We start from the raw sequence: 22,875 nt of genomic DNA, 5'->3' as shown, positions 1-22,875 counted from the left end.
GCCACATGCCAAGTCTTAATCCCTAGCCAGGAGCTGTTTGGGAATGTCATAGCTGGTGAGGGACCAGTTTGGCTACTAAACAGCATAGGCAAAAGACAGAAGCCTGGAGGCATGCAACTATGAGGCAACTCAGAACTGCGCAAGATGGGGAGAGACAATGGATCAGGGCAAGAGGATGCGGGATATCCTGCCTTCCCTCCACCAGCATCCCCCCTGGTGCTTCCCTGGCGCCAGCTCTAGCACTCCCTGGGCATCTCAGTGAGTCAGTTTAACTTTTAAGTCACTGACACGAAAAACAACAACCCTAAGGGGAAAACCAACAATAATTAAAATAACAACAATTTAAAAAAATAACATAAAAGGCACAAACCATTGGGTAGCCTTCTGTTATCTCAGTGTATTCAGAGGCTCAGTGAAGTATCTCATGAATGCCAGGGCTGGTGTGGGGGAATGGGTGGTGCCATTTCTTTGGCACTGGACAAGGAGAGTGATAAGAGAAGCACTGGGAAGGATCAAGGCCCATTGCTTTCCGCTGCAGTCAACTCTTATATCAGCCCAGCTGCCTATGAAACTGTGCTTCAAGTGTAAGGCTCTGAGCTGGGTCATTTACAGTATAATATGAAAGAAATCCAGAGATTAAAAATAATAATAATAATAATCATTATGCTTGGATTTTTTTGTCTTTTTGTTTGTTTGTTTGTTTTCTCAGCTCTTACTTTTACTTCTGGACTCTCCATATCCCATTTCACTACCTGGCATTCATTTAAGAGCTACTGTAACACTGCAGGTTAAGACAACAACCACAAGAAAACACTTCAGCCTGACTTACTGTCGTTCCCCCTCTGTAACTCTGTTTTGCTTGTAAACCACATCAATGATGGTGTCATTTGCTAACCATTCCACGTCAGTATAGATATGCCTGCTCGGTCCAGCAAATACTTTACAAGGGAGAGTCATCTTGGAGCCTGTTGGTGAAAGATTAAAAAGCATTCAGATACATGTTGAGAACTACTTTCTCTCAGTGAAAACCAACGTCTCTGGTGGGAGATCAAGTTCCCACACACGTCAAGCACTGCTACATTCAAAACTGAAGTTAAGCCCCAGATTGTTTTTGATTTAGACATATTCCTCAGGAGACAAAAAGGGCACAGTGTGATTTTACTGCTCTGGAACAACTGCATTAAGCAGCAGTACAGCCTCCCTCAGAGATGCTGCAGGCAAGGACATTCAGTTCAAAATGGGACCTCCAGGGCCAATGTGATGATGCAAAAATTCAGAAATTTTGCTATAATTATTGCAACTCTGAGCTAATGATAAAGAGCCTTAACACTAGTGCATAGCTATTTTATGTGGAAAACAAATGGCTCGATATTCATACAATGTTGTTATTATATTGATGGCGATCGGAGCGATATAATACTCTCTGTGGACCGGATAGGCAAAGAAATAGCTTAGTGGTATATTGACTGAAAGAAAAGTGGCATTTAAAATTAAGACCACAGTGTGTAGATCATCCAAGTTAAAAGAGCTTAGTGTAAAATATACCTGTTGTTCTCTAAAATGAGGAAAGGTAACAGAAATGCGCTGTCATAACATAATCTTCAAAGAAAAAATGAGTTTCTGTCAAGGTACTTTCTAACTAATGACAACTACCCAATTGAAACTTTAGGAAGCAGTGAAAAATGTCTCCTCCCAAAAGAGCTACATGGCTCATTCAAAGCCACTGGAAAACCTAGAGCTGTCTGAGGGAATAGTGAGAAGGCAATGGTCTTGGTGAAGGGGGAGCTCTGAACAGCAGATCTGAGGATGCGAATATACTTTTAATGCTTTGTTGATAAATCTACAGCAGTTTTCCTTTAGCTTCTCCTATGAGGAAAATAGCACCTAGTTGTAGGCAATAAGAAGTAAAAAACTACCACATTACTGCCTCTCACCTGATATAACCAGTATCAAAAGAACTATAATAATAAATGCCAACAAATTGGACTGTAAAGGAACCTCCTCTAATTTTCTTCTCATTAGACGTTCCCGAAAATAACGCTGAGCCTTACCAAGAGCAGCTGATGTTGTCTTTTGAGTTGGATACACGATTATCGGGGTAATTCTCTTTTCTTGTTCTGGACAGAGAGAGAGAGAACAGAGCGTCAGTGCTAGCACGATGCAAAATCTGGGCATTGCCCGGACCGGCGGAAAGCGGCGCTCCATCGCCCAGAGGGGTTGGACATGGTTTAGTGGGTGACATTGGTGTTAGGGGGACGGTTGGGCCAGACGATCTCAGAAGTCTTTTCCAGCCTTAGTGGCTCTGTGATGCCCCTTTGGAACCCGGAGGAGCGGATTTAGGCAGAAGCCTTGACAAGCCGGAGGCTGCCGCCCGCGTCGCCGTCGCACGGCCGCCCTCTGCTGCCCGCCGGGCGGTGCGAAGCAGCGGCCTTCCCCCAGCCCCATCGAGGATGGAGGCTCTTTTCTTCCCCAAGCCCCCCGAAACCACGCACAGTGACCTCCCGCACCCTCGGACGTCGAGGGTTGGGTTTTGCCTCCTGCAAGGCTGCTGCCGAAGGCAGGGCGAGCGCTGCGGCTAGCCGCACAGCTGTGCCAGATGTGCCAGATGTGCTGTGAGAAACTGCTGCACCACCTCCAAGAGCAAGCACCCCTGTTCTCTCCCCCACTAGATGCGAGCTCCCCTCCTGAGCTTCACTAGCAAAGAGCTGTGGCAAAGAGCTTTCTTCAGCGCGGCGCTGTTTTGGGGGGTCAGTGTTTACCGACTGTCTCCAGCTTGATTGTTCTGGTGATCTTGTACGTTACGCCTTCATAGGGGAAAGACATCTTGCAGGTGTAGTAGCCAGAGTCTGTTGGTAACACAGACGTGAAGATCAGGGAATTCGAGCCTTTCAGAAACACGAATTTTTCACTGTTGTCTTCCAAAGGCAGGGCATCCTGGAGAAATAATAGGCAATAATAGGTATTATGTCCCCGGTAGGTGTGGTTACACCCAGCTCCACTTTCCCACTAAAAATCAAGTTCTTCAAATGCACATCCCTCTCCAAAATGGTCTGGGGCACTCTATGAAGTGTGAGGAATTGTCATTTTAATATAGCTATAATGTGTGTGTATAACTTTTCAGTAAAGCTACATTTTAAGATGGAAAAATATACCAAGCTATTTCCTGAGTCCTCTTATGAGTAATCAACTAAGACATTCTTCTAAGAAAAATATGTTTCAGTAAACAGGAAGGTTTTCCTGTGATCGCTTTCCATACATGTCCTTATAAGAGTCATATTCTATGGCACTCTTCTAAGACAGACAGATTTTAGTAATCACTCAGGTTTTCACAACTCTATTACTGACCCTACACAATCTCAGAAATGGTGACAAATTCTCACTCTGTATCACTAACACTCACACAAGGGCTGGAGCCCCGCTAAGAGCAGTTATGTTCTTTCTCGATGAAGGCAGGATAGCTCTTTCTGACAGTTGTGGCATGAAGCACGTTGTGGGGAAGGACTTTCACACAGGTAAGTCAGTTATAGCCTGCTCATGAAGGAAAACCTGAGCAGAGACACTTTGCTGGCATAGTATCTATCACACCATCGGCATGGCTGTGTGAAACCAGCATAGGAATGACATCCTATGTTAAGAACGATAGCTGCGAGAGGCAGAGCACATGGTAACAGTGGGAGTGTAAATAAAAGCTAAAACGAAGCATGGGAAAAATATATGAAGACTCCCATGCTGTGCAGTGGAGAGCTGAGGATGGTCAGGTGTGGGATATTTAACATTACAGGCAAAACCAGGGTTTCCTACTTGAAAAGTCATGGACTAGCAAGATAGGCAAGAGACCACTGTAAACTTTGATTCAATCTCTTCCCAGCACCTCTAAATATTGTAGTCTGCATTATATTATGCTGTGACATTAAAATGCTCTTGACTTTAACAACATGGAGTTTAGGAGAAACAGAAAGTGAGATAAGTGATTGTTTACAAAAGGGACGAGATTAGGCTTTGCATAAAGAGAAATGTAAAGTTCTACCTTGTACCACTTGAGCTCCAGACTGGTTATATTCGATGTAAACTCCCACAGGTCAGGGCAAACGATCTTTCCAGAGGTAAAAGTGAAGAGGACCTGCATATAAGCGATGTCCCGAGCAGCTGTCTTCTCCACAACGGTGAGGTGGATGGACACCTCAGCACAGTAGGAGTTGTTCCTGCGGGCAGAGCGTGGAGACGTGAGCACCCGCAGGTGATGGGGGAGCCCAAGTGACACCCTTCAAATCCATGGCAAGTGAACTTGAAAGCTGGCAGCCACAACTCAAGCTGGTTTGAAGCCAGTAAGAGCAGGCATTGAAACTCTCTGCAGTAATTGAGTGTGTGTGAGCTGGATCGGGGTGTTCCTCTCTACGCCTGTCTTTCCAGACCTGAGGAGACCACCCAGCCTGGTCTGAGAGGTGCCCTCACTTCCACGGCCATCCATCCTTTGATATGCAGCCTCTGGTCTGTGCCGTTTGATTCCTCCCAGCTTTGTTTCCCTCCTTAGCCCTTTCTAGGAGGCCGAGACTGAGATCCTACCAGGAGGGATCCTGGGGAATCACTGGCGGTGGTTTTGGGCACGATCTAAACATGTTGCTGACACATGTTTGCCTCAGAGTTTCAAGCTTTCTTTTCTTCTTACTAGTACACCAAGTTTGCTGCACACCCTCAGGCTAAAGCCATGGCTTTGATTTTGCACGGAGGGGCAACGCGCCCATCTGAATAGTGGCAAGCGTGTCACGAACCCTCCACCCATTTCCTTGGAAGAGGTCTTGACTGTGAAAACCCTAATGATTGCAAAGTAAGGAAGAAATAAGAAGTTTAAAGCATATATGAAAATACATCCGCAGTTACTATTGTACAGCTGGTAGGCATTTCTGTGAGTACATATTATTTTACACAGAAAAGAAGGCTTGAAAGTTTTACAGTATCTAGCTTTTCTTCCCAGCCCCAAGTAGCAATCACTTCCAGTCACAAGGACCAAAATGCACAAATCACTTGGGGGAGGCTGATGCCTGAGCTGTGTCCTCTCCAGTTTGTGAAAGCCTACTTCTGCCTTCCCCCAGGGCAAAGCTCAGACCCTGAAGGGGCCAGCAAAACCAGGCGTGCATCTGTGGGCTGATGGGCTCACTGCCCCTATGGCACTGGGACCGGTGGGATGCCCAAATCCCAAATTCTTTCTCAGCAGACTAAGAGTTCTGTGATACTTCGCTTCCACCCTCATTTCACAGACTGCTGCAGACATGTTCTAGTATCCTTATGGGATGATATGAGAAGGAAATACAATTTGTTTGTACTCCATTAATCCTGTAATAATGTTAACAATGAAGCTATGCACTCAACCCCTGCATATCTTTTTCAAACAGGTTTCACAGCATTTTCTTATAGCTGGCAATAACACTGCCACATTTTGAGGCGTTGAGGAACTGAGGCAGAAGTGTCCAAAAAAAAGGGATAAAAAGCAGAATTTCCGTGTCTCAGGCTCTGCTCTAGGACTTCTATATTTACAACCTTTTCTAATGCTGGCCGCACTACCGAAGTCTTCTCTCCTGCCCCACCATTGCGTTCCCTGCTAACACATAAAAAGGCCACCCTAATAATTTGAGCATAATTTATTAATTTGTTTTCTGCCTGCTTTTCTGCAAGGAAACTGAGCTCTGCAGAGGCAGCCCCAGCTGCTGGGATGTGCAGACAGGTATGGACCTCAGGGGCCCCAGAGCGAGGTGCCAGCTGCCAGGCAGTGCTGGGAGGTGGGCTGGAGGAAGGGCAAGGACCCTGGCGCCTTCTGGATTTCAGGCCCAAATGGCACTGGTGGCTTTTGCCTTCCTCAGTCCACCACAAGTCCAGATCCTTGTTCCTCTTTTCTTACAGCAGGCTGTAAGACCATAAACTCTCAGAAAAGAAATGACCAGTAAGATTGAAAATAGCCTTTGCTGCAAGCCTCTGTATTATCACAGGTCTAGTACCAGCCCAGTAAATGCACATTGGGTCTCAAGTGACATCTTCCAGCAAAGCCAAAGCAATCAAATTCTGCTTTACAATGTGCAAAAGAAGAAAAGTAAAGATCAGGGAAAAGGAACGGGGAAGAAGGAAGCCACCTCAGAGCCACTCTCTTTTGGTATACACTTTGTAATGCAATCCAAACCGCAAACAATACTGTTTGCTTCTCTAAAGCTGTGGTGTACGGGTTGCATTATGCAGTGTCCTCTGTCTGCAACACACCCCTGCTTGCTGCATCCCTGATTGACTTGAAAATAAGCTAGAGCAAACTCTCATGTACACTATTTCCTTGTGAGATCGTAGAGTAGCAATACCATGCCATGATGCATCAAGATTTCAGTATATATAGAGAGAGGAGACACAACATATTTAAAAGTTCTAACTTCCCACACATTTTCTCTAATAAATTTGGTGAGGAAATGATCTTATCCAAACCCACTCTGAAGACATATGGTGTTTAGAATCAAGCTAATATATTTTAGACACAGTCACCTTTTTCAGTACACTGAATTTTCTTTTAAGTACCTACCTTCTTGTGCAGACATACACTCCTGAGTCTTCTTGCCTTGCTGGTAAAAACCAGAGTGCATCTCCTTTTGCCCAGATTCTTGGATCTTCATCTCTTCCTGATATCATGGTTTTTGAATCATTTTTGTACCATGTGATATTATGGGTCAAGGAAGAAAAATCCAGATGTTTGTATCTGGGGGAAGGGCATTTCAGAACCACAGGTTCTCCATGAAGTTCATAGTAGTGTTGGAAAGAGATGATGTGATCTGGGCAGTTTTCTGTATAAATCAGAGACATTTTATCATTACTGCTGGCCAGGCACATTAAAAAAGAGGGGAGAGGGACACAGGAAATTAAAAAATAATAATAATAATAAAAAAGGAGCATGCCTGTACCTGTGCTTTTCCCTTGCTGGAGCCTGAAAGCAGAGGCACCCACTGTGCATGTAACCAGGACAAAGAAGAGCCCGTGCATTTTTTCCCAGAGGAAATGGGAAGGAGAAGGCCGAGGGAAAGTGTCTTGAAATCTGAAGGCAAGTTTATTAGGAGACAAAAGATACAATTAAAATACTCAACATTAACACTAGCAGAGTTAACTGCCCGTTTCCAAACACCAGGACTGGTGATGTTTGGTTCTCCTTAGTGAACAGATGGGCTTCTTCACCCCCAAATTATGGCTTGGCATCTGGCTTGGCACAAACACTTCTCTTCTGTCATTTTCCTTTCACTCTGGGAGATGCAAACAACACACCACAAGATGCTGCTGTCCCCATGCTTTTGTTTTGCTTTGTTTTGTTTGGTGCAATAGCTAAGGGTAGAGAAATACAGCTCTGTGTATTTGGTAATAAGACGTGACAGAGGCATGGGCCAGCCACTTCAAGTTGGCTGTAGTGTAGCTCGTTTGGGTAAGCCCAGGAGAAAAGGTGCAGCAGAGATTTAGCTCTCTAAGCAGTCCCTTCAGGTTTCTGTCAAGGTTGCATGCCCTCATTAAATCCTGTGTGACTCCATCTTCCCTACTATGGCTACCAAAGTAGGCCAGACAGCACAAAAACTTGCTATAACCAGAGCCAAGCTCTCAGTGTCCCCAACAAATTTTTCTCTTGAAACAACTTTGACTCCAATGGCATGCACAGCCACCTTGCTATTGATACCCAAGTGAGTACAGAGTGCAGACACCATAACCGTCTCTGAAAACAGAACTATCTGCTGCTGGTCATTCATTAACTGTCATCTGTATTGACCTGGATGGGCAAGTTGGCATCTGTGTACATCACTGGTCACTACCTGGTCTGCCACAAGATATCAATTGCTGTTACTCAGTTGGCTGATCACATATTATCTCCCTGTACAACATTCAGAAATGCATTAAATCTGCTATAGATAGGCATCAGTTTATGCTGTACATAAGTATTTGTGTACATACATAAATACAGTACACATACACACACAATGCACACTTTTTCCATATTATGTACAGAAATGCAAATTGCATACATTTAACATTAGCCTAACACTATGACTGTCCCATAAGATGGATATTAAATGACCAGACAACTGCTTCAAGTTTTATCCCAGACCAAAAACGTATTTCAACCAGTATAATGCATTCGTGTTCATAGGTACTTACCTGCAAGCACCTTCTGTGTATCCCATCATGTGCATATTTATGTGTTTTAAATCCAAACTTCTCCATGTTCTAATGGCTAAATTTACCTGACATCTGGTAGTCTGACTGTAATAACTTATCTCCAGCTTATTGTCATCTTTACAGCACTACAAAGCCAACCTCTTGCTCAACAAATACAATTTCATAACAACAGGTTGGCTCCCATACCGTGATGCATGCAAGTGTTTCCAGCGCATTGGCATGGAGCAGTATCCCCTTCCATGGCTATGCCTGGATCAGGAGCTAGTGTCTTTGCTGCATTAACAGTGCCAATGGTTCACATGTAATACCCTGTAAAAGGATCTCTTCAGATCTTTGCCTGACAAAAATACTTGTTTTTTTTCCAGAGGTTTCCAGTCCCTTCAGTGCAGTATCTAGCATTTTCTGTAAGCCCCTGCACACACTGAGGTTTTAGGGATAGCTTTCATTCCCAGTTGTCCATAAGCTTCACTTACCTGTGGTTCTGCATCCTTTCAGCCATTAGTTTCTCGTGAAAAGATGTAACATTGAAAATCGCTGGTGAGATACTTATATAGAGCTTAGCCCGACACACAGCGGAAATTTATCGCTCGTTGCCCAATCAAATTTGTGTCAAAACCAAATGACATTTTAGACCCACCTTTCTTTCCTTCCGTAGAGTGAGGACGAGAGAAATAGAGACAGGGAGAGAGCAAAAATATGCATTAGGGTTTCCCAAAAAAGGGGAAATGACTGCTAAATATATGACTAAATTTCCCTTTTTCTGACGAATGGCAGTTTACATGCACTCGTGTCTTCACATGACTATTTTACGCTCTACCTAAACCCAAACTTTCTCATGGGTGACAGACGGTGTCCTGCAGCATGGTCAGCAGCTAGACAATTGCATTCTTCACATAATGTGTTTGATGAGTTTTTGTATGGAAAACATGGCAGGTTTTTCCTCTTTTGTGATTCCTCATATAGCTTGTGAACCACGAATGGGTTTATTCCTCTCTTCTTCCATGACAACCATCTCAGTTTCTTGCTTTGCATGAAGACCGTCTTTATGGTGAGGTGTAAGGAATTAACTGATGCAAGCATGCTACGGTCTCCAGGCTCACAAGCAGAAGGGTGAAAAAATGGGTTTTGAACAGTGGTAATGTTGACCTCTGCCTGTCTGGAAGAGGGCAGTCACGTGAAGGACTTCAGTCGGGAGCGGGACCACAAGTCAGTTTTTCCCGTGCCTTGCCCTGACATGTGATGTCTCCTGTGGGCAATCCAGGACTTCTTCCAGCCTCGTTGTCCCTCAGGGACCAGCTGTCATGCACCACGTCACTTCTAGCCCAGGAAGGCACTGTGTGGTGTCCTGCTGACCTCCCAGGGCTGGTGTTGGCACGCAGATCCCTGCCCACAGACCTCACAAAAATGCCCCCTCCCCAAGACTTCACAGACCTCAGCTGAGCAGCCCTGGTCTGGAGCACTAGGATCCCAGCTTGAGGTTAAGGCTTCGTGGTCCTGCCACTAACCAAGTAGTGACTCAGAAATAAAAGCAATGCAACCGTTGATTGCAGTAGGGATATACGAATCCTTCATGTACCATTTATTATTTTATCCCTAACATAATTTGTGAACTCTTTATTTAACTACTATCATCCTCAGTTATACCGGAGATCTTCGAATATTTTTTAAGAGAGGAAAAATTGCCAGTTTTTGAGACCATGTTGCCATTTTCTACAGGGAGAAGAAACATATAGCTGATGACATCTACTGACATACTGCAGTGTTTGGGGATGTGTCATATGCCCGACAGAAGAACCGTCAGATAAGGTGATCGATGTTATCTGAGGTCTAAGCTCAGGCTACTCTGTGACAGTCTTTTCACGTATGCAAGGGAGGTGGGTATCTCTAATGGCAACCCTGGCCACAGGTGCCAAACAAGTTCCCAGCACATAAACCCAGACATTTACCAGGCTCAAAAAGAGCAAAACTGCAGGAAATGAGGTACAGTGTCTTTGAAACGATCACACCTACCAACTGCTGCAAACACGTTCATTGCATTCATTGAATGAAGCCATCTGATCGCAAGCTGTTCAGAGAGCAGCAGAATGAGCATCGCTAGCTTTTCTGGAGATATGTGTCCTTAGCACACACACAAACCCCTCCACTGCAGCCCTTTCAGCTCTCCCCTCATGGCCTTCCCTCATGGCCAACCAATTTTCCTCACACTTCTACAAATTCAGAAGCTCTGAAAACATAAAGTGGGCTACGAGATTCAGTGAGCTTATACTGGAATAATATGTGCTGTCCTGCTTTTGAAAACTAGACTAAAACCAAATATCTACAGAGTAACAGTGCAGTTGACAGATAATATGATGTTTTCAGATGCACCTAACAAGGATTAATGATTTTAACCAACTTTCTTTTTTTCCCATAAAACGTCGTGATCACACACACCACTACCAGGATTTTAAGTCAAAATATTTTATCTGGAAGTGCAACAGCCCGGTTTCCTACAGCTCGGGAAGAAATGCATGTTTTTAGGGGCTGTCTGCTGAGAAGACCATGTCACTTTGCGGTCAGTTATTACTGAGTATTTATAAACAGAAATGTGCAAGTCCAGCAGCTATATATATAGAGGCACTTTTAGGGAAGCTGGTGTCTTTCTGTGGTTTCGCTGTGCAGATGATTCATTTATACTGCTCATGATGCTGGAGCAGAGCTGTGAAATTCCTGACTTGAAGACCAGGCTATTCCCCATATGTCTCACTCATTGCTCATCTCACTGGAGAGCTATTTCCCACACCAGGGTTGCACGCAGCTACCTTGCTGCTGTTGGGTGGATTTTTCTCTCTTAGGACATCCCAATAAAATAATCCCAAATCTCAGAAGATATTTAGCATTCTAGCAGTCCCTTCCAACAGGGGTTTCAAAAGGTCTTCACAAGCAAGATGTCTGCTCATGATCTGTAGTTCATGGAAGGGGACATAGAAATTCAGGCGTCATGAAGTGGGGATAAGGCCATCTGAATAAGGGACGGCTAAAGGTGCCAGGTTTTTCTGGTGACCCCCAGATTCTGCCGTCTTTCCTGGGGGAACTCATTCAAATTGCTCTATGGTTGATGCTGTTTGGCGTCCAGGGACTGCACTCACATGGATTTTGCTAATTAGTTCTGTTACTCAGTTTGGCTGAGCCAGCTTCACATGATTAAAAATAGGAGAAAATTTCTCTTGTTCACATAAGAATAAGGTGGCAAGACATTAAGAAATATTGAATGTTGAAAGCTAACTGGCAAGAAGATGCGAAGTAAACCACAGCTATTGCACCAACAACACATGTTCTTGGGCTTATTGATATGGGCAGACCTGGTTTTAATAATTTATAATGTCCTTGTGCATAGTTCCCAGATGGGCTCTTGGGGAGCACTGAAATGGAGAGGGAAGAAAAGCTATCCAGCTCTGAGCAACACCAAATAAAAGGGACAGAAAGAGTAAAACTGAGCAGAGGGACTAGCCTGATGTGCAACGGATGCCAAGAATACAGGAATTTGCAGGGTTTTCCAGAGAAGTAAGTGCTGTCACATACCAGTTGTATTTGGTATATGGGAGAAACAGGGAGAGATGGGCCAAGAAACAAACACGCTGTCACGAGGGGGTGCTTGCTTTGCCAGAGAAGTGACAGCTTGGTTGCAGGCTGCCTCCCCGCTGCCCCACGGGCTCCTGAGTTTTCAACAGCTCCTTTCACTGCAAAAGCAACCCGACAGGCTGTGAAGACTGATTACACAGGCAAGGGCTGGAAGGGGAATGGAGGAGGAGGGGACCCTTACTGCAAAAGTCAACAGGCTGCAAGGGGCTAAGTGAGGGCTAGAAAGGCCCAGAGCCAGCAGCAGTAAGCCAGAAGGACCTCGAGCAACAGGAGGCTGTGTTTATCCTCTCCAGTGCTTCCTCTGCCCTCAAACGGAGTCTGAGCCAACAGAGGAGGGTTGGCTGAGAAGCCTCGACCTGCTTCAGTTTGCAAGTCCCCTTCCGGGATGCAGGAAGGTGTTCATCCTGCCCACTAGTGCTGCCAGTGGCAGATTAAATTGTAGGCCATAGAATGATGAAATAAAGAAAGGATTGTTAAAAAAGCGGGGTTTGCTGGCTTTTTATTTAAGGGAGAAAACCATCCTTGGGCATGGTCTACATGACATACGGCACAATGTGGGTAAGCAGTGAAGGTGGATTGTTGCAAAGCTGAGCTTGATGAGAGCTGAAGAAGTGAAGTGCTGTCTCTGTTCCTGTGCACCGAAATGGTAACCTAAGTTGCTAAGTAGTGACAGTTTCACCATCACCACATCTGAAAGCCTCTCAAACATTACAGTAAGAGTGGGGGGAAAAAAGGCCCTTTACTTCCTTCTTCCATGGATAAAATTACAAACAGGTATGCTGAATTGTGTTCAAGGACTGTCAAAGGGCAGTTTCACCAGTGCAGAGAGTGAAATCAGTAGGGCCACGCAAGCACAGATGCATTTGTACTTGTTTGCATTTCTGCAGCTGATGGCTGACGAGGCAGGTGGACCACAACTGGCAGCTCTGCTCGAGCATTTTCCCAAGCTATCAGACATCCCCACTGCTTGGATGGAGCAAGCCTGTAGCATACATTACCTGCCATGCCTCTGTGCGAGGCTTTAAGCAAAGCTGCAGCACAGGCACGGCCACTTACCGTGTTGGGGCTGACCAGCGTGAGCAAACGATGCCAAGGAAAGCAGCCAGCAGACTCTTCCCACAGCCGTGGCATCGTCTCAGACCGCAGGCAGTGAGTCAGTAGGGGACGTGGTTTGAAAGCTAGCGAAAGCAAACCTGAGATTGCTGAGCAGCTTTTTTTCCCCTGCACTTCCAAAATGTGACGCTTGCAACCACGAACAGTTTTTTTATGTATGGAGTAACATAATGTACTCTGCGGACTTGCATGTGAAAACTGTATGGGGATTTAAATACATGGCAGTGGCTATGAAAAGCCCATGGTAACAGCAGGCAGGGGATGAACTGTGACCAGATGAGGAGCATGAAGTCATGTAGAGTTACAAGAGCCAGAACAACAGGAATAAAATAAGATTTCTAAATCAGTTATGTTGGCTGGTTCAAGCAGTCAATCCAGAAAACAATGAATTTGAGACGCTAAGCAAAGAAAAACAGATGACAGAGCTTTTTGTTCATGATTACTGTTCTTGCTGGCTGAACTTCAATTTAATTGGTAAAATGTCACTTTAGTTCTGAAAAACAGTGACAAACATATATTCTAAGAGTAGGGAAAAATTGAGCTGGTGTTGATCCATAGTAGTGGTTACTGTAGGTGCACTCGGAGGGTAATACTAACCATTCATTTTTTTATTACATGTTCCTGAATGAAATCTTTGTCTCACCCAGAAGATGAAGTCATTTATTTAATGCAGACAGTAAATCTTTTAGTTTTAATATCCTTCTGACACACAAGTATAGTTTACACACTTGTTTTAAGAAGCAGAAAGATGAAATACTCTTAGTGGATACAGTTACCTATGATATTTATTTCCTACTCTCCAACCAGGATGTGTAATTCATTCACAAAATGTTTTGTGGGACTGGGGTGGGGTGTCACAGTGCAAAACATATGAAAACACAGATGATAGGGAAATAAAGGTGCCAAAGTTTCAGTTGTATTTTGCATTTTTGCTCAGTACTTGCCCTGTGTTTTATGTCATGATGGTCAACAATTCTGACTGACAGCAAGAGTTGCTTGAGAGAAAAATGAAACAAGATAGACTTATTCTGGATTGGTGATATCATGGAAAAGAGGGTTACAAATAAATGAATAACATAAATAGATGATTCTCAAGTGGAGAAAAAAAATCAGAATATTTGAATACAGGAGAGATCAAGTCAATTCAGAAGAGAAAGAGCAAATCCCAAGATCACTGCACTCCTGAAGCAGAAATTCAAAAGTAAGCCAAAGCGATGCTGCAAGATCACATTTGCTTGCAAATTCTCATCTCTTCAATTGGTGCACGTACACTGCGAAGCACCAAATAAGATTTTGTACCACTAATTCAGGTTAATAAACAAGTTTGTTTTAATAAAAACAGCTATCATCTGTTGATCTTGGAGGGTTCTGTTGTATTCACAATGGTTGACTATATGAGAAGAGTATAAACATACAAGGGGCACCAAAATTAATCTTAGGATGATTTCATACTTCAACTGCACTGAGCTAAGGTCTTCTCCAGCATGTTCTGCAGCAGCTGAAAAGGGAAGTTGTCATTTCAGCAACTATTTTTAAAGATTTAGTGAGGATTTTACACATGATGGAAAATCAAGACTATATGTTATTTGTGGCGTGTGGTGGTCTGTTTGTTTGTTTTCCCTCCAGAACATCCCTCGATTCAGAGCTTCCCAGCAAAACTGAGATCCCCGTTGGTCCTTCTGGCTGTAGCTTCCAGGATCTGCTATCTCAGGGGCAGTTATTTTGCTGGAGACCCGGCAGAAACCTGCATTGTCTTTAAGGACAAGTCATCTAACCCGACCTTCTCAGAAGTGTTGAGCCATTCCTTATGTCTTCACGGAAAGCTGAAAAATGTCAGGACCTTTACAGATCACTGTTTTGATTAAAGTACAAGTTTTCGTGAATAGCCTTGCCAGGGAGAGTGGCTTCCGGCAGAGTGTATGAATAATTGATACAGATCTTGGCTTGATAACATAGTTACTGGAACAAAAAAAAATGGGGAACTGAATTTAACCATATAATGCCATTATGATATGACAGTGCTGTTTGGAAACTTTAACCATCGTGGGCTGCCTTGAAGCTGCAACTGGCCAGCTCTGCACGGCAAGGACACAGCTCTCAGCCACAGGCTGTCTTGCTGCTCCTCAGAGGTTCAGATCTGCTGCCTGCTTCATGACATGTTTATGAAATTGGCCTGGGATGAGTGGCTTGTAATTACACATCCCCACAGAATTCATGGGATCTATTGCTGGATGTTAAAAGATCCAGGAGAAACCCTGAAAGAGTCATGGTAAAAAGAGCGCTTACTCCTTGGCACTCCGATGGTAATTTTTAGACTCAGAAAATCTCTTTCCCTCCATACATAGATCAAGAGGAAGAGAGAAAAAAAATATTTAGGGAAATATACATACCCATGCATGGAGAAAGACAGAGGCTGCCACCTGCAGAGAGGAAAGGGTTTCATTTCAAGTGCAAAAATCCCCAAAAGAAGGGTGGAAATGAAAGCCCCAAAGGATTTCTGTCCCTGCTTGGCTGTGATTTTTCACAGTGCCATGCAAGGTGGACCAGCCACAGGATGCTGGCTGTGCTCACCCAGGGACTCCAGACTAATCTCACCAAAACTGCTTGAGGCAAACTGGAAAGTGTTTGGGGAAATTCAAAATTATTTTACAGCAAAACCCGAGCCAGAAAAAGTATTGTTATTATAACACAACTAACAGCATTTTAGTGATGTTTAAATGCATTTCAAAACCTGAAGACTAAATTAAAACATATTTATTTTATATAGTTCTACATTAAAATATTCAGTAGAAACAGAGAATCACAGAATCACTTGGATTGGAACAGACCTTAAATGTCATCTAATTCCACCCCCCTGCCATGGGCAGGGACACCTCCCACCAGCCCAGGCTGCCCAAAGCCCCATCCAGCCTGGCCTTGAACACCTCCAGGGATGGGGCATCCACAGCTTCTCTGGGCAGCCTGTGCCAGGGCCTCACCACCCTCCGAGTCAAGAATTTCTTCCTAACATCTTATCTACATCTCCCTTTTTTTTTAATTTAAAGCCATTACCCCTTGTCCTGTCACTACATCCCCTGACAAAGAGCCCCTCCCCAGCTTTCCTGTAGGACCCCTTTTGGTACTGGAAGGCCGCTGTAAGGCCTTCTCTTCTCCAGGCTGAACAACCCCAACTCCCTCAGCCTGTCCTCATTGGAGAGGTGCTCCAGCCACCTGATCATCCTCGTGGCTTTCCTCTGGACTTGCTCTAATAGGTCCATGTCCTTTTGTGCTGGGGGCCCCAGGGCTGAACACAGGGCTCCATGTGGGGTCTCACGAGAGCAGAGTATAGGAGGAGAATCACCTCCCTTGACCTGCTAGCTACAGGCAGCAGCAGTGCTGTGTTGTTTCAGGTCAAGATTCACTAACGAGCTACTGGTGATATCATGTTTATTAGAGCTGATAGACCCTTGCCAGCCTCTCTCTTGTAACTGGGCTCTCATGGAGCCATCGGATCCAAGATGCCACTCCAAGAGCTTGCTCAGACCACTTGTCTCTTAGGGCTAATTTTCTTCTTCACTTTCGAGCATCACTACTATAGCAGAAGACAATAACTTTCTAGTATATCCTCAAATCAAAATTTATTTATGAAGTCTTGGTGGAACAGCAGAGAGGTATGAAATTTTCTGGCACTGCAGTCTGCCAAAGGGAGATGTGCAATGTTTTCTTAACAATACAAGCAGCCACCAGTTTTAACAGCCCACTTCAATGAACATTTCAAAACCTTGTAAAGTAATGAAGAAAAACGCCTGGCAGAGCTGTCCCTTGAGGCTGAGCTTTCTGAGAAGATGAAGAAACAGCACCTTGAAGAAAGAATTCTTCTAGTGTGTCAACTTGGATGTTTTTGTAAGAGGGGTTTTCATCAGATGTTCAGGCAGAAGAGGAATAATGAACTAAGGAGGCTGTGTTTTCAGCAAGCCTTAAGCCTGACTCAGGATCTCTGGTGGGTAACCTTGAGTTGCTTTGAGTTCAGCTGCTTCATAGTCAACAAACAAAATGCAGCATTTTCAAATCCTGTAGTATTTTATTCACATTATCAAGCCCATTTCAAAAACAGGTTTTCCTAGACAGGACACAAGTGTCCCTGTGGCCTCTGACAAGTGTTCTAGCCCGTGTCTCAGCCTGCTCTCCTCAATACCCCTCTCCTCTCTGCAGACCTCTGTCCTCCTCCCAGTGCCCCATCAGTCATGCCCAGGCTGCTATAACCAGATCGCACATTGAGATGCTGGACTTAATTATCCTATGCCATTAAAAGAAGCTTTATTCTGTAGAGAGGTAAGTTACCTGCTGATCCTGCTACAGCAAAAGTTGGGTTACGAGCAGAAGCAGGCCTAGGACACAGAGTGCACAGAGTGATACAAATCCAAGAGAGGCTGTTGTTGCCAAAAGGAATCCGCCTGTGTCGTTTTCCACCTTTGCACCACTGCAGAGAGGCCTCCCAGCCATGCAGCTCATTAATTCATGAAGGCTGCCCACATCCCAGCCAGCAGCTCCCATGACACACAGATGTTTCTCAGCAACATTCAGCCTTGATCACAGGACCCACTCTTTACCTTTCAGTCCTGCAAATGCACATTTCGCTGTTTATATTTATAAATAATTAACTCTTTTGCCTGTAAAAGACTTTGTTAGATAAGGACAAGAGGTGTTCTTCCAGACAGAAGAAGAGAAACTCATACATGTATGGTGAAAAGATTTTTTAATAGACAAAGTGGTGGAAAACACCTCCAGATCTTATAAAGATGATTATGACCCTTCACAGGCCATCCAACAGCCACAGATCAGGGCTTGCAGTGTCACAGAGAAATATTCGTGCCATCTGGAAACCATAGGAATATCAGAGCAATCATTGGTCATGCTGAAAGTCCAAGTAGCACATCTTCTGATCTTAACAGCAACTTGCTGCAGATGTTTAAGGAGCTGTAAGAACACAGCAGGTCTAGCGTGACCTTCACCTTTGTATTTTCTGGCAACCGGCAATTAAGGGCTTTCAGAGCTTCCAGAAAGGGCTGTTCCGAAGGCCAGCTGGTTTCCAGGAATTTCTTGAATCCATGAAAAAATTCAGTCCCTACCACACCCTATGGCAATGGGTTCTGTGGTTTAAATATATTCTTGACAGAATAACACTACTCCTTTATGTACATTTTAAACCTACTGTTTGATAATTTCAGGGGATGCCTTCTAGAGCTGGTAGCATGAGGACTGGCAATCACCCATTCCCTATTTGCCTTTTCCATACTACCCCAGACTTCTAGCCCTAACCATATCCTCCAGCTGCCAATTCTTCTCTGTGCTATCAAGCACGTAACCTTGCCATAGAGGGATGCAGGTCCTGGTCCTCTGTTACTTCTGCTGCCCATTTGTGTACATTTTGTAATTTTATACCCCTCTTGAGGTAGGATCACCAGAGTTTTTGCATACACAATATGAACTTTTAAAGGACTGTATCAATATTTTCTCATGCCCTTTATTCTCTTCCTACTTGTTGAACCCAGCACTATGCAGCCCCAGCAGTCCAGCCATGCCTAGTCACTAACAACTTCCCATTTGCCTCTTAGTCTTAATACTGAGCAAAGGCACTTTACAGTGGCATTGCACATTAGCCATCATGCATCATCATCATCATCCACCAAGTGGGTTAGCAAACAACAGACAACAAGTTTGCAAAGAGCAAAGTCTACAGCCAGGGGTTCTCGTATTGTCAGGCCATTGCAACAAGCGCTTCCCACAGCCTGAGGCAAGTGGTGTTTGATGTAATGAAGGTCTTTCCCTGCCACCCCATCCCTCTGACACTGCCCTCCATGACCACTAGCTGGGCACTGCTGGTTGACCCTTCTCTAGAAGCAGGATTAGCTGACTGATTGCTTACATCTTTCTCATTACCCTCAGATTCAGCTTCTCACCCTGTTTATTTGCCTGACTGCAATGACTGCAAAGTACATCAAGGTTTTTTCCATCCAATGAGGCAGAATTTTTAAAAAGCACCCATTTGTAGGAGCAGTGGAGTGCAGGAATGACAGTGATGGGTCCAAGACATCCTAGGGCACTGTGCAGAATATGTGCGTGTTTCCTGAAAACATCCAGGACAGCTCTGAAGAAATACGTGACGAGTTGGCTGACCAGAACTCGCGGCACTTACAGGCAATCGGAATTCATGCGGGACGTACAGGGTGAAACGAAGCCTATGGACACCGATTGCAGAACACCACGTACTGTACGTGCACTGCTCACGCAACCGTAGGGAGCTCCGGCACAAATACGCAGCTGAAAATGTAAAAGTGCACCCAAGGGCAACCTCACGGTTGAAAACAATTCAACCCCTGCATCCATTTTGAGGAAAACCTGATGCTTTGTACTCTGGGCCATAAAGTTGTAGGTTTTCTAGGTTAACAAGGTAGAGGTAAGGTGCCCAGAGTTCACTTTACAAAAAGCATCCTATTACTACTCAAGTAATAGGAAGAGATTCTTGTGAAATAAGACCCTGTGACTGTGTTTACTTAGGCAACGTCTCCGTGCAAGTATTCATTGATTTGCTTTCCACGGGGCCATCCCAGATTGCGTGTAACCTGCCTTGTTCCGGAAGAATTGCCACACACCAAGAGGCTCGAACTCGCTTCCTCTTTACAAAGCTGATTCTGACAAGTTTGCTGCTCACTTGGCAATAAAAAGCTTACCCTGTTGACACGATCCAATTTTCAACCAAGGCAAGTCAGCAACGCTGAAGAACAAGGTGACAGGAAAGCACCTGAGAACAATGAGAATTTACCTCTTGAAATATGTCCAGGAAGATATCAGGCCAAAGAGCTGTTATAATAACTCGTGTCTTAAAGTTTAATGTTGGCTGTTGATGTATATGTTCATTTTTAAATAAATAATGCATCCTGGAAGACTTCTTTTATGACTAGCATCACCTGCGTGTTTTCCCCCCCTAACAAATATGACAAGGAACTTGTTCCATACTGTGGGATTCTTCCAAGCCACATTTCTCCAATCCAGGTGGATTTTGGAAGTGTTTCCTTTTTATGACCTTGGTCATTACTGCACGCTGCACAGAAGTACTTAGAGCCATGAGATTTAACATGGATTGCAGGGACCCTAACATTACCCTAAATACGACCCAGAACTCTTGTCAGCCAAGGTAGATGGCAGCAGGATCATTTCAACATGAATAAAAAGACAACATTGATACTTTCAGTTATTTATTATTATTATTATTGATAAAATGATACACCAAGTTTTGTATATAATATTTCCTTTCAGCAGCTGGAGTTGAAAGAACATCCTGCTTTCTAATGACTCCTGCTGCTAAGGTTATGAATATTGAATCAATGACCTTGTGCATCCTACCAGAACAAATCTAACTATTATGAGCTCCAGCACAGAAGGAAAAGAAGCTGGAGAAGCAGTCACATGGAGCAATTTGTCATTTCAGTATTTAACCTACCTCTCCTTTCAGCCCTGGCTCTTCTCTCTTTTTTCCCCCCCTTTTTTTTTTAAAAAATCAACTCTTCTCTCCACTTCGTCAAGTTTGAATTTGTGATACAAACCAAATAGATTCTAATGGCCAGCATTGAACTTCTTTTTGATCCACTGCCAGTTGTCTTTTCCTGAAAGATTTAATGAACATTTCACAAAAAGAAGACATGTATCCTTTATCCTGGCTCCAGAAATAACAATTCCCTTCTCCATCTGTGATACACAATAAATATTCATTTTATCATGTATCTAGAGGTTTTGCAGCAGCTCTAGAGACTGACAGCTTACAACCTGAAATATTTTTCCATTTGAATTAGTATTCAAACAAGAATATTTTTCTTAATTTAATAATAATTTAAAAAAAAACTTTACACCAAATATGGCCCTAATTATTTCAGAGAAAAAAAGAAAAAAAAATCATCTAGGTTTCATGAAGGTTTTTACAGATCTTTTTCATTCTCCAGGTTAGCAGTGCTCAGTTAACGTACATTCTCATTCCCCAGTTCATACAGTATGTCTCAGTTTCTACCAGAAAGACAGCTGGCACCCATCTGTTTGTGCATAATGCCACTTACACTGCTAACTTAACAAGCTCTGTTTTTAGACGCTTGTTCCCTTCTCTCCTTTCTCACATCATGCACTGTTCACTCCAAGGATGCCATACTTTCTTTAAATATGACTCAAAAGCATCACTTTTTTAAAAATAATTCCCAGCAGTGATCAAATAGGTAACATTCAGGCCATCAGTTTCATTGAGTCACAACCCATGAGCACAGACCGAAGGGGAAAAAAGTCCATTCATGTACCACATACCCACCCACCTTTGTGCAGAAAGATTAAACAGAGATCACTCAAACTGACACGCCTGACATAAACAACCTCAAAACTGGGGAATGACAACGCCTGAATCTGATGTAGCCTCAGAAAGATGTGTCTCAAGCTCGGACAACCAAGGCCAAGCAGTTTTGCTCCTCAAGTCCAGTTCTTGTTGTGTGCCTTATGCAGTTCAGACCCATTATTATAATGAGGATGAGCCTAGGTTTCTAAGACAAGGTTCATTTAAGGCAGAATTTTCATTTTTCTGCAACATCTAAAGTGTTCTTTTAAATATAATAATAAAGATTAACAATTTTCTCGCAATTAAAAAAAAAACTATAAAAATCAAAGCGATTTAAGAAGTGCAATGTATCTATGTGAAAAAACAGTGGGCTATTTTAAAATTAACTTTTGAAATCATATACTCTCATTTTTACAGTTCTTGAGAAATGATAGGCATGCTAGTTACCATGCCTGGAGATCAGAGACTTAGCAGAGAACACAACACAAAATCATTGTAGCTCAGGGAGACCTCCTCTGGTAAGCGATAGCAAAATGGATTACAAACCCTCTGTTTCACATCAGGAAGAAACACAATTACCAAGCATTCGGCCAAAGCAAGTGCTCGGGTACCATATTATTCTGTGAACAACATATCGAGTCAACGCATCAAGAGCCTGCCTGCTCTCCTCAACAGAACTGGACATCACACTCTTCTAAAATGGGTTGACCTGACACTCAAATCGTGCTCAGCTGAACTAGTCTGAGTCTTTTAAATGTAGTGAAGCGAGAATTTTAATCTCTTAACAAGGAGACAAAAATGAGTTCATAACATGTTTATATGATAGCACTGAGACAAAAACTTTGATTTAAAAAGAATAATTATAATAATTAAAAAACTGAGAGGACAAAAATAAGAACATAAAGGAGAAATTAAAAAGTATATCCACAGCCTTACCCAGCATCTCCTTTAGAGACTGTTCCCTGCCAGCTTCTGCAGGCTTTGATGGCCCTCCAATCCCTTACCTGGCTACACCTGTGCTTTAAAGACAAGATAGGGAAAATATGAGCTTTAACAAGGAGCCACAGGTGGGTTTGCATGGTTAACGGCACTTTCTCAAGATTTTCTGCCACTGTATGTCTTAAAAAACATACAGTAAGGAGATCATTACATTCCATTTATTAGGAGTTTACTTGAGTTAATTGTCAAAGTCTCAGTACAGCAGCAACCTCAGCGGTCCTTCCAGGACAAGCTCCCTACCCCAGGAAAACCACAACACAAATCCCAAGTGCCAGAATTACTGGAACTGCTTTCTAACCATGGGCAAACAAAGTTTTGTTTTTCTTGGCGGTCTTTTAGGGTAGGTTTAAAAGTTAAAAATCTTATGAATCCAAGAATAAATACTGCCATCATTAAAACTTTCCAAGATGAGATTCGCAGCCTCTTCCTGCCTGTAAGCTACAGATGTCGTACACCCTGATAACAAAACCACCAGTCCCACGCAACTCTCAGGTCTCCACAGCTGGTGTGAAAAGTCTCACTGTGAAATATCAGCAAAACATTCTTTGTCTGAGATGTGAACCTCTTTATACTGTGGCTTGACTATCTTAATGTAGTTATTATTTAAAAAA

The 22,875-nt window shown here is 43.5% G+C and overlaps 1 protein-coding gene across 3 annotated transcripts in view; it reads right to left on the bottom strand.

Annotated features, from left to right (window-relative positions):
* Positions 1-22,613, bottom strand: part of IL1R2 (interleukin 1 receptor type 2) — a 28,059-nt gene extending 5,446 nt beyond the window's left edge. The window contains exons 1-7 of one of the 3 annotated variants that reach the window (XM_083820590.1): positions 22,202-22,613; positions 6,930-7,060; positions 6,554-6,812; positions 4,028-4,202; positions 2,760-2,934; positions 2,052-2,117; positions 830-965 (exon numbers count right to left, since the gene is read on the bottom strand). In XM_083820590.1, coding sequence (XP_083676716.1) covers positions 830-965; positions 2,052-2,117; positions 2,760-2,934; positions 4,028-4,202; positions 6,554-6,812; positions 6,930-7,060; positions 22,202-22,422 — 1,163 coding nt within the window. In that variant the 5' untranslated portion in view covers positions 22,423-22,613. The other 2 variants (XM_083820591.1, XM_083820592.1) reach the window with 2 other exon arrangements.
* Positions 22,614-22,875: the final 262 nt, after the last annotated feature.

The sequence above is a fragment of the Anser anser genome, assembly GCF_964211835.1.
Source record: "Anser anser genome assembly, chromosome: 1".
Classification (NCBI taxonomy): Eukaryota; Metazoa; Chordata; class Aves; order Anseriformes; family Anatidae; genus Anser; species Anser anser.
The sequence above is the reverse complement of the archived record's forward strand: the minus strand, read 5'-3'. Positions and strand labels throughout refer to the sequence as shown.